The 17,106-nt window shown below is 38.1% G+C and overlaps 1 protein-coding gene across 1 annotated transcript; it reads right to left on the reverse strand.

Annotated features, from left to right (window-relative positions):
- Positions 1 to 875: 875 nt before the first annotated feature.
- LOC105514391 (ras-related C3 botulinum toxin substrate 1-like) lies at positions 876 to 3,171 on the reverse strand. The gene is made up of 2 exons (XM_011945718.1): positions 2,892 to 3,171; positions 876 to 1,142 (listed from the first exon to the last, which is right to left on the reverse strand). Exons 1-2 carry the CDS (start codon positions 3,117 to 3,119, stop codon positions 876 to 878), a joined length of 495 nt encoding a protein of 164 aa, XP_011801108.1. The 5' UTR covers positions 3,120 to 3,171.
- Between the last annotated feature and the right edge of the window lie 13,935 nt (positions 3,172 to 17,106).

Genomic DNA, 17,106 nt, shown 5'->3' on the forward strand with positions numbered 1-17,106 from the left:
TGTGCACCTAAAAGTTCTCCACAATGTGAATAAGAACATCTTGCAGTTACTACCTTGTATAGAGATCACGTATACAGAAACTGCTACTCAAATATTATCAAAATACTGTCTTTGTCCTTTGATCACACACACCCCACCCAGCATACCCACAACTAAACAGAATACTTCATTAGAGGAAACACATGAGTTCTGTTCAAAATCTCAGCAAAAGCTGGTCAACTAATTTTTAGAAAATTCACTATGAAATCAAAAACTTATCAAAAGAGCTGAGATGTTACACCCATTCCATTACGGCACAATGTTACGTTATGAACATGGGCTGACAAATCACTGGTGAGTTACATGGCAACGCTTCACTCAGGAGGCTGTTCTGCTTTACACATCTGAAAACTACTTAGCAAGTGTCTGCACATCCTAACTACAGAAGCTACAGTCTTCTGAAAGACGAAGGTCTTTACACAGTTTAGTGCTCGGTGTTCTTGGCACAACAATGCAGTGTAGTTCAGAAGGTATTTTGGCAACTCTTAATCTGAGCAAGAATATGGCTTTTGAAAAATAAGGTTTTAAGAAGGTTTGTCATTTTAGGTCTAAATTTGAATATAATATGACTCTGAACTCTTACATTTAGAACAAACAAAGCCTTAAAATTACTAATTGGTTCAAAATGGTTTTCTGGAGAAATTAATCTGTAACAAAAAGTTGGCATTGAGTGTGAAGGCTCCACTATTTTTTAAGCAAAGTGTACAAGATTCAAAGGGACAGGACCAAGAACAAGGGGCTCAGACATTTACAACAGCAGGCATTTTCTCTTCCTCTTCTTCACGGGAGGTGGGCAGAGGACTGCTTGAATCTCTTCATCTAACACTGTTGAGGCCTCACTGTGTGAGCGCCGAGCACTCCAGGTATTTTAGAGCACCAATTTCCTTAGCTATAGCTGGACCCTGCAGATAGGTGATGGGAGTCAGCTTCTTCTTCAGTTTCTCGATCGTGTCTTTATCATCCCTAAGTTCAAGTTTAGTTCCCACTAGGATGATGGGAGTGTTGGGACGGTGGTGCCGCACCTCAGGATACCACTTTGCACGGACATTTTCAAATGATGCAGGACTCACAAGGGAAAAGCAAATTAAGAACACATCTGCATCCTCTCCAGCACCTGTTGTTTCCTGACTTTTTAATGATTGCCATTCTAACTGGTGTGAGATGGTATCTCATTGTGGTTTTGATTTGCATTTCTCTGATGGCGAGTGAAGATGAGCCTTTTTTCATGTGTCTGTTGGCTGTATGAATGTCTTCTTTTGAGAAATGTCTGTTCATATCCTTTGCCCACTTTTTGATGGGGTTGTTTGTTTTTTTCTTGTATATTTGTTTGAGTTCTTTGTAGATTCTGGATATTAGCCCTTTGTCAGATGAGTAGATTGCAAAAATTTTCTCCCATTCTATAGGTTGCCTGTTCACTCTGATGGTAGTTTCTTTTGCTGTGCAGAAGCTCTTTAGTTTAATTAGATCCCATTTGTCAATTTTGGCTTTTGCTGCCGTTGCTTTTGGTGTTTTAGACATGAAGTCCTTGCCCACGCCTATGTCCTGAATGGTACTACCTAGGTTTTCTTCTAGGGTTTTTATGGTTTTAGGTCTAACATTTAAGTCTCTAATCCATCTTGAATTAATCTTCGTATAAGGAGTAAGGAAAGGATCCAGTTTCAGCTTTCTATTTATAGCTAGTCAATTTTCCCAGCACCATTTATTAAATAGGGAATCCTTTCCCCATTTCTTGTTTCTCTCAGGTTTGTCAAAGATCAGATGGCTGTAGATGTGTGGTATTATTTCTGTACTGTTCCATTGGTCTATATCTCTGTTTTGGTACCAGTACCATGCTGTTTTGGTTACTGTAGCCTTGTAGTATAGTTTGAAGTCAGGTAGCGTGATGCCTCCAGCTTTGTCCTTTTGACTTAGGATTGTCATGGCAATGCGGGCTGTTTTTTGTTTCCATATGAACTTTAGAGCAGGTTTTTCCAATTCTGTGAAGAAACTCATTGGTAGCTTGATGGGGATGGCATTGAATCTATAAATAACCTTGGGCAGTATGGTCATTTTCACGATATTGATTCTTCCTATCCATGAGCATGGTATGTTCTTCCATTTGTTTGTGTCCTCTTTTATTTCACTGAGCAGTGGTTTGTAGTTCTCCATTAAAAAGTCAGGAAACAACAGGTGCTGGAGAGGATGTGGAGAAATAGGAACACTTTTACACTGTTGGTGGGATTGTAAACTAGTTCAACCATTATGGAAAACAGTATGGCAATTCCTCAAGGACCTAGAACCAGATGTACCATATGACCCAGCCATCCCACTACTGGGTATGTACCCAAAGGATTATAAATCATGCTGCTATAAAGACACATGCACACGTATGTTTATTGCGGCACTATTCACAATAGCAAAGACTTGGAATCAACCCAAATGTCCATCTGTGACAGACTGGATTAAGAAAATGTGGCACATATACACCATGGAATACTATGCAGCCATAAAAAAGGATGAGTTTGTGTCCTTTGTAGGGACATGGATGCAGCTGGAAACCATCATTCTTAGCAAACTATCACAAGAAGAGAAAACCAAACACCGCATGTTCTCACTCATAGGTGGGAACTGAACAATGAGATCACTTGGACTCGGGAAGGGGAACATCACACATCGGGGCCTATCATGGGGAGGGGGGAGGGGGAGGGATTGCATTGGGAGTTATAGCTGATATAAATGATGGATTGATGGGTGCTGACGAGTTGATGGGTGCAGCACACCAACATGGCACAAGTATACATATGTAACAAACCTGCACGTTATGCACATGTACCCTAGAACTTAAAGTATAATAATTAAAAAAAAAAGAATACATCTGTTTGAGGATAGGATAGGGGGCATGATCTGTCATAATCTTCTTGAGCAGCTGTATCCCATAAGCCCAGATTCACTGGTTTTCCATCTACCGTAACATTGGCAGAATAATTGTCAAAGACAGTAGGGATATATTCTCCAGGAAATGCATTGGTTGTGTAACTGATCAGTAGGTAAGTTTTACCTACAGCTCCATCTCCCACCACCACACCCCTGATGGCCTGCATCTGAGCCACTCGCTCAGCCGCAGAGGCAGCGGCAGGGCTCTGAGACCAGAAGTGGTGGGTACAAGGAATAAAAGTGTCAAAGGTAAAAACTCTAAAACATTAATTTCTGTCAAATGCAGTGGATGATGAAAGAAAGGTTGGTATTATCAGGAAGTGTTTTCTTAGGCTTTTCCTTTCTCTTACACCAGTCATCCCTCCCCAAATTGGGCATTTAATTCATCTTTAAACTGGTTGTTCTCTTAGTCTCTAACTTAGTAAGTGCTTTTCTTATAGAACCTCTTCTTACTGAGCAATATGCTTTCTTGTATTATAAAATATTTCTCATAATGCATTAGAAGGTTTTTTTGTAGATTAGTAAAAGTGCTTTCTATGTTACTTTATTCAAAGTTATTAAGGGCTTTCCCTAGTTTTCTAGTAACTAGGTGTAAAAATCATGTGTTGCAGTTTTATGGTTTTTAAAATATTTTAGATATTTCTTAAACTATGAACCTTCTTAACATCACTGACTTGTCAGATTACCCACACTGTCACTTGACCAATACTGACCCTCTTTACCTCACCCATGTGGACACATGCCTCCTGAAGTTACTTAGTCTAATGATGTTCCTTTGGGTCTGTGAGGTTCTGTAAACTGTGGTAGTGTTGACGATCTTCTGTATAACTTAACTCACTGGCAAGAATACAACGTTGGATCTTTCAACCACTAGAACAAAAATTTTTAAGTTGACAGTTGCAGAATTGTGGAGTGTTTTTACATTGCTCTTTTGCTAATGCAATTAGCAGTATATTTTGCATGTATGACTTAATAAATCCTTGAATCATTAAAAAAACTGCTACTCAAATATTTTGAGTTGCTTTGTGAAGAAATGTCCAACTTAAGGTAGAATGTTAATATCAAAAAATACTAAAAAGGTAGAAGAGTTATTGATTACAAAAAAATACAGTAAGTTCCTTCAAAGAGAGTATTGAAGCATAATGCTCAACCCTTAACAAATATGCTTTTTAAATTTATGTTCAGGAGGGTGTGTGTGTGTGTGTGCGCGTGCACATGTGCCTGTGCACACACTTTCTTATTTCATTTAAGTGTGATATTCAAAACATTTAGTAACTGGCAGGGCACAGATACCAACGAAGTTAAATAGAGCCCCTCTTGTAACAGGGGCTCTGGAGGGCCTTGCTTTGCTAGGTGTTAACAATTTAATGGTGGAATGAAGAACAGAGAAGGGCTAGGGGTCCTATGGAGGATGTCTGAGCCAGTTGAGCTGGAATGATTGGGTCAGCAAGGAGCTACTCAGGGAGTTGGAACAGCAGCTCTTTGTAATTATTTAAATATTTTCACCACCAATAGGGCCACAGTGGTGTGTACCAACCAGACATTATCAGCTGAGGCTATTGAAAAATAACATAATATACACAAACTAACATGGATACTAGAAAACAGCATTTTAAGCATATTTTATATTGGGAACTTTGATCAAACAGATACCAACAAATTAAAGAGTATTATTACGATGATGCAATTCTAACTTCATATTTGCCCATTTTTCTACCTGCCACCAGCTTACCCTCTCCATACACAAACTAACGGACCTTCTCAGATATATGTAGGACAGTTGACTAAGGACATCAAGAGCTGAGAATCAAAATTTGAATTCAAGGCCTCCCAACTTGTGGTGAAAGCAGCAAATTCCAGAAACATGGATATATTTTCTTCTGCTGATATATCTCTATTAATTTTCCAGGATTCCCCCATCTACTCCATCTCTGTCCCGTAACACTATAAAGGAGCAGTGAGTCTATTTTCTTCTCCTTCTACCTCATTTGCCTAACAGTACATCCCACAAAAGTACAAATTTCTTATGGTTTTCCCCAAGTGCTGTGCACTTAGAGAAAAGGCATATATGGCCGCCTTCTCACACCTTCACTCACCAATCACTGTTCATATATGTCCCTGAGTGCAGATGGAGCTAAGGAGAAGGAAGGATGCTTAGTTGCACAAATGTGCATCTGAAAAAAATGTAAACCATGAAACTATTCATCCCCAGGTAATGTTTACAGAAAGCATTACCCTTTCCCTTTCAGTTTGTTATTATATTGCTCAGGGAATGGAATAAATAGTTCATTTTCTATGTCATGTTTTCACTCTCTTATTTGTGTCCTGGGGATTTGAGTTGTTTTCCGACCATTAGAGGTACCTGATATATAGCAAAAGAATTGGGGATTTGAGTTGTTTTCCTACCATTAGAGGTACCTGATATATAGCAAAAGAATTGGGGATTTGAGTTGTTTTCCTACCATTAGAGGTACCTGACATATAGCAAAAGAATAAATGGAGAAGATTCAAAAGTGTCTCAAACAATCACGTCAGACTCCTACCAATGGCCATGTTGCCAATTGTTAGAATCAGCGATTGTTCTCGGGTTTCTTGGCTTTTTTGGAGATCGAGAAACATTGATGATTAACAGCTGTGTTGATCACAATTGCTAGTATACATTAGCATTTCCACAGAACCTCCGTAAAATGAGTTAACAGCTTGTATGCTACAGATCTATTTATTATACACTACAAGAACAAAGCACATATTCATGCATGTGCATGTGTGTGCGTGCAGGCGTGTGTGTGTCTGCACACGCACACGCACAAATACCATTTGGGTGCAGAAGGGCAGAATTGTAAACATTGCTGAAGAATTTTTTGGTTACAAGTCAAAGGAGGTCTGAGAAACCCAATCCAAACAAAATGTAATCATATGGATCACATCCTCCTTCAAAATATTAAAACATTAGGATTCTCTTTACTTGTTCCGACATGTTGTTTCTCTGATACCTTATCATGATCCAGTAAAATACCAGAATAAGGAAGCAGTCAGGGAAAACAAGAAGGTGATGAAAACTGCAGAAAGGCTTTGTAGAATTAAAAGTACTAGGAGTCATGGTAGTAGGGGACAGGACATGAATCTTCCTGTATTTAACAATCCTGTATACCATAAAGGTAATCTTTTACTGTTGCTCATAAAATGAGGACAACAATGCCTCTAAGATTATAACTGCCCAAGTCTGCAGTGAGCACAACATGCAAATGCTATCTTTGGGGTCCCTGAATGCCTGGACACGTGAAGATCTTCACTGACAGCTACTGAGCTGCTTTCGGTTTTGTTTTCTAAATTCACCACCATTTATGGACAGAACACATTGCTGACATATTGTCAAAGTGACGAAAACAGACGAAAAACAGCAACAGTAGTCGAGGAGTCATGAGGCTGGGACAGTTGTCGTATGCTAGGAAGACAGATGAGTGGCCACAGGCTGCAGCACTGGATGTGAAGCTAGTCTGCCCAGTGCTCAGAGCCGACAGCACCAATGCCGCCACTTGCCGTTCACTCCCCAGATGAAACCGTAGCCTCATCGCAAACGATGTCTGAATCTGCCCTTCCCATCTCCTCTGCCAAGTTATTCTATCCTGAGATTACCTGCTGTGTCTACCTCATTACCAGTTATTACAAATCTGTGTACCTATTACCATTTCTCCTGCTGCTGACTAGCTAAATTACCATGCACATGGAATAGATAACTTTGTACTCTGCTGAGCATGCCAACAGTCCCCTAGAAGTGAAACTCTATTTACAAGAGTTCACCAGGGATTTAATCTGGTTCACTTCAGGTCACTTTTGCATCTAGAGATGTTTGCTTTCCCTATTCCAGGTTCACATTCCGAGCTCATTACTGAGCCCTCAGTACCGCTGGTCAGGGGTGGGACAGTCCCCACTGTGAAGGGGCTCCTCTGGGTGACAGGGAGGTTACATTCCAATAGTCATCTCTCTTTCCAGGGTACCTGTTTCCTGATATCCACTCAATAGGCCAAATAAACATGACTGAAGTAAGTAAACCTTAAACCAGAGGTAACTTCAAAAATAGGTGAGAAATAAAGCATTTTTTTGTTCTGTGTTAGTGAATGTGTATCTGATCAGCCCGAGAACGTGGGCTGTGAGAGATGGGTATGGAAGTAGCAGTACAATTTACTGCATTAAACAGACTGCTTTCCAAACTCTGCAATGGACAATTTCGTCTAAACCACCGTGCGAAGTGCAGATAATAAAAACAGGAAACCTGGGACATCCAGTGGAACGAATCTTTGTGAAAGAGCCATAGCCTCATGAAACCATAAAAAGCAAAGCCACTTTACCATGTCATTTATTCCATGCTAGCGTCTTCTGGATAAAAGAAAAGAGTGAAGAGGGAAAGGGAGAAACAAGCACGTTATAGCTATTTAGGTCAAAATTTTAAACATTTTTGTTTAAATGTGTGTGTGCTCCTTGCAAAGCTTCACTCAGAAGCCTTACTATCATTGGGCTCTCCTTGCCACTTAACTATAACATCATAAATATTGTTTGGCTATTAGGCCACTGTTTGCACAAAATATATAAAAAGTTAGGTTTTGATGTTTAAAATAATTTTTGGTATTTCTTACGCTGGGTAATATCCTTAAAATCAAGAATTATAACCAATATTTTCTATGAGAGTGGAAAATAATTTTGACCAGAAAAGTGGTCATTTGCAGTCATGGATAGAGTGGATAGAGTATGCTAAGTCTAATATACATCCGCATTTGTTTTACTATTAGTATCAGGATTTCTCCAGGATAGTTCTTTTCTCAAATATTTCTTATTCAAGTCTAAACAATAATGTGATCTTATACAATGTAAGCATCACAAAGACAAGAATGCTCTATCCCCATTAGAGTACATGGCACAAATCTAATGTATAGTAAATTTGAGGAAATGATAGAAATGTAACTCAAAATAAAATCTAATACAGCATATTCTTTCACTTCTTCTCAGGCCTCAAAATAAATCTTTCACTGCTAAAGGGTTAAACCAGGACTGTGTTATTCCCAGTCACTAATTAAAACCAAGTGGCAGAAACAGTACAGTGGTTTTACCCATTTATTATGAACCCACTTAAAATTCAATTAAATGGAAACAGGAAAATACTGTGGTAGAGACCACGGGTTCTCAGTGTGACCTTTTCAACTCACCTGGCTTTCATTGTAATATTTATTAGACCTAACTCTGGGCAAAAACACATTAATTGAATATGACTTATTCTAAGACTCGGTCAACTTAAGCACTGAATACTCAATTTTTCTAGTATTGGTTTGATTCTTTTTCCTTTTCTGGATCATGGGTATAAGAGGAAATTAAGAAATATCTGATTGCAAACATTGGTGATTTACCCCAGTGAAGGATTAGGACAATTCAAACTGCAAATCTGGCCTTTGATTTCAGTGCGGAAATGATGGAGGCAGCAACATTCAAGTTTATCACAGGGCCCTTTCATCTCCAGCATTTGCCTTGTTATTTGTCAGCTTTCTTGCACTCTCAATATCTGTCTACAACAAGACTTTCTAAAACTAGGCTGGCCTTATGGACTGAATTTTTCAGAGCTTTCACAGAAGTCCCTTCCCTATGAACTCCCAAGCAACAACATTAGGGAGACTGAAAATGTAACTTGGACCTTACCTGAATGACATTATCTTACTTTTTTCTCACTCCCTAAAAGCAATCTGCAGGAATTTAGGCACCATTGTCTAGGGGTGCTGGCCCTTCTACCCCTCTACAGGCAGTCATGCCAAGTGACCTCCCTGAATCAACATAAGGAATGACCTAAACACTGGCTTTATGCAGCTCTACATTTTCATGGGCAGCAAGGTGGCGGAAATGAGTCATGTAGCAATTGAATGGGCAGATAATTTTTTCAGCCATCTGTTGTGCATATGTCTAGCGGATCATCACTGTCTTGGACCTCGCATTTATACAGATGGTATTCTCCACAGACAGAAAGGGTCTAAAATGAGTCAGTGCAAAATCAGTATTCATGTGAGAGATAATAGATAATTGCCTGTCTCACCATGTTTTAAAAATCAATTATCTTGTAATCTAACACCTTGAGCATGCAGTTTGGGGGTTTCCAGTTGTTAATTTGGACTTGCTTCTATGTGACTCTTATCTCATGCCACATCAAGTTTAAGGAGAAAAATAAGGAGACTGTTGTTTAAGACTTCAATTTTGTTAACAATGTTCACTAAGATTATTCATTGTTTTTGCGGTAAGAGTTTGACTTTTATCTTTTTTTGTTCATTCAATAAGTGATGTTTTCAGTAGTTTAACAAATATATACCCCACATTCTTAGCCCTGCTAAGAAAAAAGATATGCACTCATCACAGAAAAATGTACTTCAAATGAGACCCAGAACTGGTTTCTTCTTCAAGGTGCCAGGATATCTGACTTCCCAACTTTCATCATGAACTTGGCTCTCTCAGATAAAATGAAGATAAAATACATTTATCAAAGAAACCAGGTACAGAAAAGGCTCTACTGAAGTGGGAGTGAAAATTGATGAGTAAAAGCTTACTACAGAGAGACACCCCAGACTTCAAAAGAGTGTGTCTTCTGGGAGAAAAAAATAAATAGGCATATTTTAGGGGATAAATCCCTAATTCCACAAGATTTTCAGAAAAGGATACAGGGACGTACCAGGAGCCATAATAGTCCAGTACGCTATCCCTATTTCTTCTTGAGAGAAAGCTGTATATGTTCAGAAGAATACAAAAACTTAGAATAACAGTGCATGTTTGTAGAATAACAGAATTAAGAATGAGAAAAAAATAAAAATATTGAAACCATCAATAATGGCTTTTGGATGAAGGTAGGTTTTGAGCCAGATTCAAAAGATTCCTAAGTGCATCAGTTGGCAGTGTGGAGTGGGCAGAGAGAGAAACAGACCAGGAGATGCTTTCCACAGCCATCTGGGCTTCTTCCTCTTCACATCCATCACACTTTATTGAAGTTGTTTAAAATCTGGCTACCTGCAAAACCATAAACTCTATGAGGACAGATACAATGACAAAGTTAATTGCTTTGATAGTACTAGCTGAATACTTTAATGTTTGCTGACTAAATAGGGGTACAGATATTTACTTTGCTATAGAAATCCTCAGCACACTGAGCATGTAACATTATTTCATGGTTGGCTATCCTCTCTCTTTGCCATATTTAAGTTGCCTCCTCCACCATCACCAAACCAATCCCTGGCTCTGAGTCTCTAAGTCTCTAATTCCAAATGATTTGGCCCCTAGATCTGAGGCTGAAACATCTTACCCAGTGATTACTGATTACCTTTATCTACTAAACTACTCAGCTTAGCACTTAAAATATTTCATTCAGGCCGGGCGCGGTGGCTCAAGCCTGTAATCCCAGCACTTTGGGAGGCCGAGACAGGCAGATCACGAGGTCAGGAGATCGAGACCATCCTGGCTAACACGGTGAAACCCCGTCTCTACTAAAAAATACAAAAAATTAGCCGGGCGAGGTGGCAGTCGCCTGTAGTCCCAGCTACTCGGGAGGCTGAGGCAGGAGAATGGCACGAACCCGGGAGGCGGAGTTTGCAGTGAGCTGAGATCCGGCCACAGCACTCCAGCCTGGGCGGCAGAGCGAGACTCCGTCTCAAAAAAAAAAAAAAAAAAAAAAAAAAAAAAAAATTTCATTCATTATTCCTTCCTTACCTAAACCACCCACATATTCCTCTTTCCAAAATAATCCTTATGCTCTCATTTTATTCCTGCTTATTAAATAAAAATTTTATGAATGATGATGATAGCCAGGGACATTTCTAAGCACTTTATAGATACCATCTTGTTTAATCCTCACAACAGTGCTATGGAACAGGTGGTGTTATTATCTTCAGGTTAGGATGAGGAAACTGAGATAGAGAAGGCTGAAGTAATATGTCCAGTCAAGCTGCTAGGAAGAAGGGGGCACCACTTGAATTGGAACCCAAGCATCCTGGCTCCAAAGGTCATGCTTTTCAATACTATGGTATACCTTTCTCCAAGGCACCTTAATGGGTGTTGACTACATTTAAGGTCATCATGAAAGAGTCCTTTCATTTCTAGTATTTGCTTTTGCTATTTGTCAACCTTTTATGCTCCCTTGATATCTGTCTAGAAGAAGACTTTCCAACACAGGCTGTCCCAGAATATGGATTGAATTTTCCAGAGCTTTGATTGTGGTCCATTCTTAATGAGCTCCCAAGCAACTACCTTAGGGAGAATGAAAATATAACTTGGACCTTACCTGAATGACATCATTTGACTTATTTCTCACTCCCCAAAAGCAATCTGTCAGGAATTCAGAAAATTGTGCCAATTGCCAAGAAGGATGCTAAGACTGGATAGAAATAGACCTTGAAATTAAGATTCTTACTATGTAGAGAAAAGACTTGAATATAATGAGCAAAACACACTGAAGAAGTTGATGGATAACTTTTAACATAAGAAGGATCAGAACCAAGAATATCTCCTAGAATCCTTGCAGAGCCTTTCCCACTCACATGAAAAACAGGGACTGAAATTTGGCAAAGGATTGTGATCTACCTACTGGGTGACCTACCCAACCCCTAAACTTCCTTCAAGGCCACTTAAAGACTTTCTCTTCTGAAAAGTTACCACTTACCAATCCTATACCCAGTATAGTCTGTCTCTTATTCTGAATTTCCTGAGTATTCATAGCTTGAGACTGACCCACCCAATTATAAACATAATCAAATATTAGCTTAGAATTATATTTTAGATGGTTAAAGCATATGTTCTATCATCCTGAGAAAAATCTTAAATACTACAGAAACAACTACCATAAAACTATCTCAAAGTTCCTGAAATTCTCACTACAGTGCAGAGCAGACATAGGTATTCAATAAACAATAAATGACTGAATAACAAATAAATGAATAAAGGAGCATTTCTGCTTTGATTTTTATATAATGATCTGGAGCTTAAGAAGAAAGTGAGAGAGAGAACTTAAAATAGAAGGCATGTTGACCTCTGATTTTATTAAAATGTTTCATCAGATAGAAGATGTGGTTCTTCCAAAATAAAGACCAGGAGCACAGGAAAACTGCACTGTGTCTTGGCAAGAGAAAATAAATAAATAACACCCTCCCAACCCAACACATAATGCCCCTGCGTGCTCATGTATTTGGAGGTAATTGTCAATTTACTGGCACACAGTGCAAGTCCTTTCTGGAAATGATTACACTCAAAGATCCACTTTTAGTCCAAGGTAATACAAAATGAGAGGGAGGCCATCCAATTCTTACTTTCCCTTTGTGATGAACTGTTAAAAAGTGATAGAAGAGGATAAAAGATGAGATGGGATGGGAAAGAGACAGAAGAGTAGGCTTTAGGAGACCAAATAAAAGGTTCAAAGTGGCAAGCACTGCAAAGTAACACTTCATCATTCCCAGTTGTACTCCTGGATGTCTATCTGGAGTGTTGTCATTACCTATGAGGGGCCAGCTCCAAAAAGTTCAGTGTGTTCCTATAAAGTCTTTGGACCTAGACTCAAGTTCAAGAATGCACAAATGATGTCTCCAAGCTTATGATATGCTTGCAAAGTTCTACTGACCTATCCTGATGAAAATATCAACTGACCTTGAAAGTTTAGCAGGTCTCAGTGAGCAGGTCTGGGGAGTTAAGAAGAAAAACACCATAGTGCAAAAGAATGTGGAGTATGTAAAGGGCAGAAGCTGATGGCTTATGAACTGCACATTCTTTGAGGTGGCTCTTTCTAAAAAGAATTCTAGGACATTCCTATCCACTGTTGCCATTATCCACTTAATTATGAAGAGTCACCGTAAAAATTTAAATATTTTATGGAGAATGAGCACCTCTCCATCTGTGAATGCTACCAAAGGTAGAGCCATTAGTTCAGCAAGTAAGCCAAACTTACTCACTCTGAGACTTCATTATTATTCGTATTGCTGCAGGACCCATCCCCTAGAACTTTCCACTTTCTGCTGGGTTTATTTGCCTCACTTCATCCTTCAAAATTCCCAGGAACATTTGTGTCACATGAATTCCCAGTCAGTTTACAGATTATCTTTCCCTTGACCTGGCACCTAAACCCCAGGCTTCTATATTTAATCAGCTATTGAACATTAATTTTGTTTTTTATTTGAGATCTTAAACATAAGATGACCAAAATGTAAATCTTGATTTCAATTCACCCCTGGCAACCCATTTCTTCTCCACTGTCTATGTCTCAGTAAATGGCAGAAACACTCACCAAATTGATAAAGGTTAAATCCTATGAGCCATTTTTAATTTCTCTTGCTCTTACCTCTCGCATTCCATCTGCCAGTTCTGCTGACTATACCTGTTAATACTGTATATCCTAACTTTTCCTTCTTTTCTCTATCCACACTACTACAGTCTTAGTCCAGCCACTGTTGTCTCTCACTTGTATTATGAAAAAAACTTATTAACTCGTCTTTCAGCTAATATCATGTTGTAAAGCCAATCAGACTTATTAGCTTGGTGACCAAAATAAAACCAAAGTAAATTATTATATTTACTTATAAAATAATTGTATATATAATAATACAACCAGCCTCCAGGTATAGGAAACAATGGTTACGTAAAGGCAACTGTAATACTCTGTATTTTATTAAATTTTACAATGATTTCGTTATCCAAGTGAGACTTTAACATGTTACTGGTTAACACTGAATGTGTATCATGCCAACTCCCAAGTAACCACCATGACCTACCACCTAAGCAACTGCAAATAGCCTCCTAACCGGTCTCCAAATTTCTGCTTTTGCTCCACTGAACTCCATTATCCACAAAACTATTAGAGTGAAGTTTTTAAGAAGCAGATCAGTATTTATGAGTCTTGCATTTAAAATCCAGTGTAGCAGATATCTCCGTATTCTCTCTGTTTTCTTTAAAATAATGATCTCCTCCAGCAAGTTTTAAGGGTACATGACTGCCTCTTTTGTTCTAAGAAGGTAAAGCCACATGACTAAGTTCGGGCTGTGGATATGAGCAGAACTTATGTGTGAGCAACTTCTAAGTGATCTCTAAAAGCAAAGTCACTAATTCCAAACTCCCTTTTTCCTCCTTTCTATGGGGCGAAAATACAGACATGATGGTGATGAACCAGAAGAGATCTTGCCTGTCTTATTCTTATCTGAAAAATAATGACACTTAGTAGTCACTCAATTATTTTTTAAGTGAATCAAAGATGGAGGAACAGTGTAAGATAACCTACACATCCTCTTGGTACAAAGAGTTATTAGATGTCTGGTAGTAAACAACATAGGATGTCTACTAAGAAGGATTCTGCAAAAGTTATGAAAAAGAGAAAAGGCAATATATTCCAACTTAACAACAAAAGGTCGGAACTGACCTTCTAGTAATTATTAAATACATAAAAATCAATAGCCAGAAACTTTAAGTCAATGACCCATGCCTAGATGTGACACAAAAGTATGATCTTGTGTCCAAGATCAAGAATAAAGGACAATTGAATCAAGGATGCTTAGTCAAATGAGAATCCATATTTATAACTCAACAAAATCAACCAGAGGAAGGATAAAAATAATTTAACATATTTGCAGAGCATTAATGAGCTTGAGTACATTAAGAGTATTTTATTTTGTCTTAATCTTTTAAGAAAAGAGGGAATGTATTGTTTTACCTAGTTGCACTGTTAGAAGATTGTCAGAATTCAGGGAAAGGTGGGCCCAAAAGTTAAAATGATGTCATCAGGGGTCTATTGTTTTCAGTTTTATTATTTTTTTATTTTGCACTAAATTTAGAATTATAGAAAATGTTTCAAGACTTGTAAAAGAGTCCCCGTATATCCCTCATGAAGCTTCCCCTTTTGTTAACATTTTACATAAACATGGGACAATTGTCAAAACTGAGAAATTAACACTGATATAATTATATTAACTGAACTAGAGACTTTATTCTAATTTCACCAGTTCGTTCACTAATGTTCTTTTTTTTTTCATTTCAGGGTTCCACCAGGATACTACCTTGTATTTTGTTGTAATACCCCTGAGTCTCCTCTGATCCGTCACAGCTCCTCAATTTTTCTGTCTTTCTTGATATAGACACTTTGAAAATTACTCATCAGTTATTTTGTAGAATGTCTCTCGGTTTGGGTTTCTCTGGTTTTTGTGTCAACATTAGAAGGAAGTTCTGCATTGCTGGCAATAATATCACAGAAATGATGTCATTTCTTTCTCAAGGAATCTTATCAAGGGATTAACGGTACATATACGTCTCATTACACTTGACTAATGTGGTATATGATGGCTTTCTCCACTGTAAATTTACTATATTTCCCTATGTAGATAAAACTTTGGAGGAGATCATTTAAGACTATGCAAATTCTTTTTCTCCCCTAAACTTCTGCCCACTAATTTTAGTGAGATAGATAATTTTAAGTAGAAAAAAGTCCTATTTTAGTAGTGCTACATGAAAAATCCTAATCTGAAGTTTCTTGAAAAAATGTTTCAAGAAATTCATAGGCATACTAAAATATCATTAAAAAAGTATAGCAGTGTTTAACTACTGCATTTGCTTTAAAATCTTTCTACTAAGGGTCCTTATACTTTTCAAGGTCATGGAGCCTCTTGAGAATCTGGTGAAAGACAAGAGTTCTTTCTTTCTAGAAAAATGCAAATTGCATATGTTGAGAATTTGGGGACTTCATAAACCACCAAAGCTCATCCTTGGATTCCTGAAGTCTTTCCAGGCAAAGCACCCCTTTATTAATACCAAAGAGTAGCTGTAAATCAACTTGCTTTTCACAGGTCCATCTATATGCCCATCATTGATGATGTTCTTTCCTTAGTTTTTTACGGAAAGAAGGAAGGAAGGAAGGAAGGAAGGAAGGAAAGAAAGAAGGAAAGAAGGGAGGGAGGGAAAGTAGGTTGGTTCAAAGAAGGAAGGAAGGAAGGAAGGTTGGTTCAAGGAAGGAAAGAAAGAAGGAAGGGAGGGAGGAAGGGTGGGGAAGGAGGAAGGGAGGGAAGGTAGAAGGAGGGAAAGAGAAGGAAAAACTCATATTATCCCATGTCCCCATTACTTCTCTAACCCAGAATAGAAAAAGCTATTGTACCAAAGTTGGCCAATTCCACTTAATTTTTTTTCCTAGACTGCTTTTCAAATTGGATCTTGAGTGTACTAAAAACTATTCATTTTGCCCCATTCAGCTTTCTTTCCATCCAGCTAATTCCCATAGTGAGCACATTGTTCCCCAAAAGCCTTCAGGTTTGTTTTAAATCTATGTTCACAGAACTTGTGCATAAGAACAAGAATTCTATACTTCTAATTAAAAATTAGAAAATAACTAGGATATTTTCGACAACCACTTTTAAAAATAAATTCTTACCAGGATCCTAAGGTCTCTGTGACCACTTCCCACATATTTTATTAAAAGCCTAAAAACAGAAAGAATTGCTAATATTTGAGGATTTTTTAAAATTTCTCTGAAACAGTTTATCTTCTAAAGCAATTGACCCCATCTCATGAAATTTTTGCAGCAAATATGTACTCTGTTTAGTTAGTGTTGTGAAATTTCTATTTTTGCAATATGTTGGGATGCTGAGTGTTAGTCAAATGGATTTTATTTGGAAATTTAAAGCAAATTTCATAGGCTACTTGCTTTGCAGCTGAAGAATCTGGGTCAGTCAGTCAGAAAAACATGGTTTTGTTTTTTTTCCCCCCCATGGCTTTGAGGTAAGCACTATGGCTTTCCTAGAAGGATTCTGCCCCTACCACCTAACAGAGTTCTGGGTGTTTGTTACAACCATGTCTTTATCCTAAGGGGTCTTGGGCTTAACCATTGTTCTAGAAAATCTTGAGGCAAGTCTACTACTTTAATCTTTTAAACAGTATAATTTGGAAAGACTCTTTTAAGCAAACCTGATTCAAATGAGTCCATCTGCTAAGCCCAAAATATGAGTTTTTCATAAAATGCAGATGCAATAACAGACTCAAAGCATAAGAGATTTTTATACAACCCATTAAGCAATAGTCAACCCCTTCCTTTTGTAAAAAGAGAAACGAAATGTATCATCTTCTAACCAATACAATAAGTCCTACTAGTTTAAGCTTTGATGTTGCCATATGAAGCAT

This window comes from Colobus angolensis, unplaced genomic scaffold, assembly GCF_000951035.1.
Source record: "Colobus angolensis palliatus isolate OR3802 unplaced genomic scaffold, Cang.pa_1.0 Scaffold244, whole genome shotgun sequence".
Lineage (NCBI taxonomy): Eukaryota > Metazoa > Chordata > Mammalia > Primates > Cercopithecidae > Colobus > Colobus angolensis.

Coding starts and splice junctions, on each gene's coding strand:
- LOC105514391 (XM_011945718.1), bottom strand. CDS start 3,119: ATGCAGGCCATCAGGGGTGTGGTGGTGGGAGATGGAGCTGTAGGTAAA. Junction 1,143..2,891: donor TATCCTATCCTCAAACAGAT/GTATTCTTTTTT, acceptor GGTGCTGGAGAG/GATGCAGATGTGTTCTTAAT.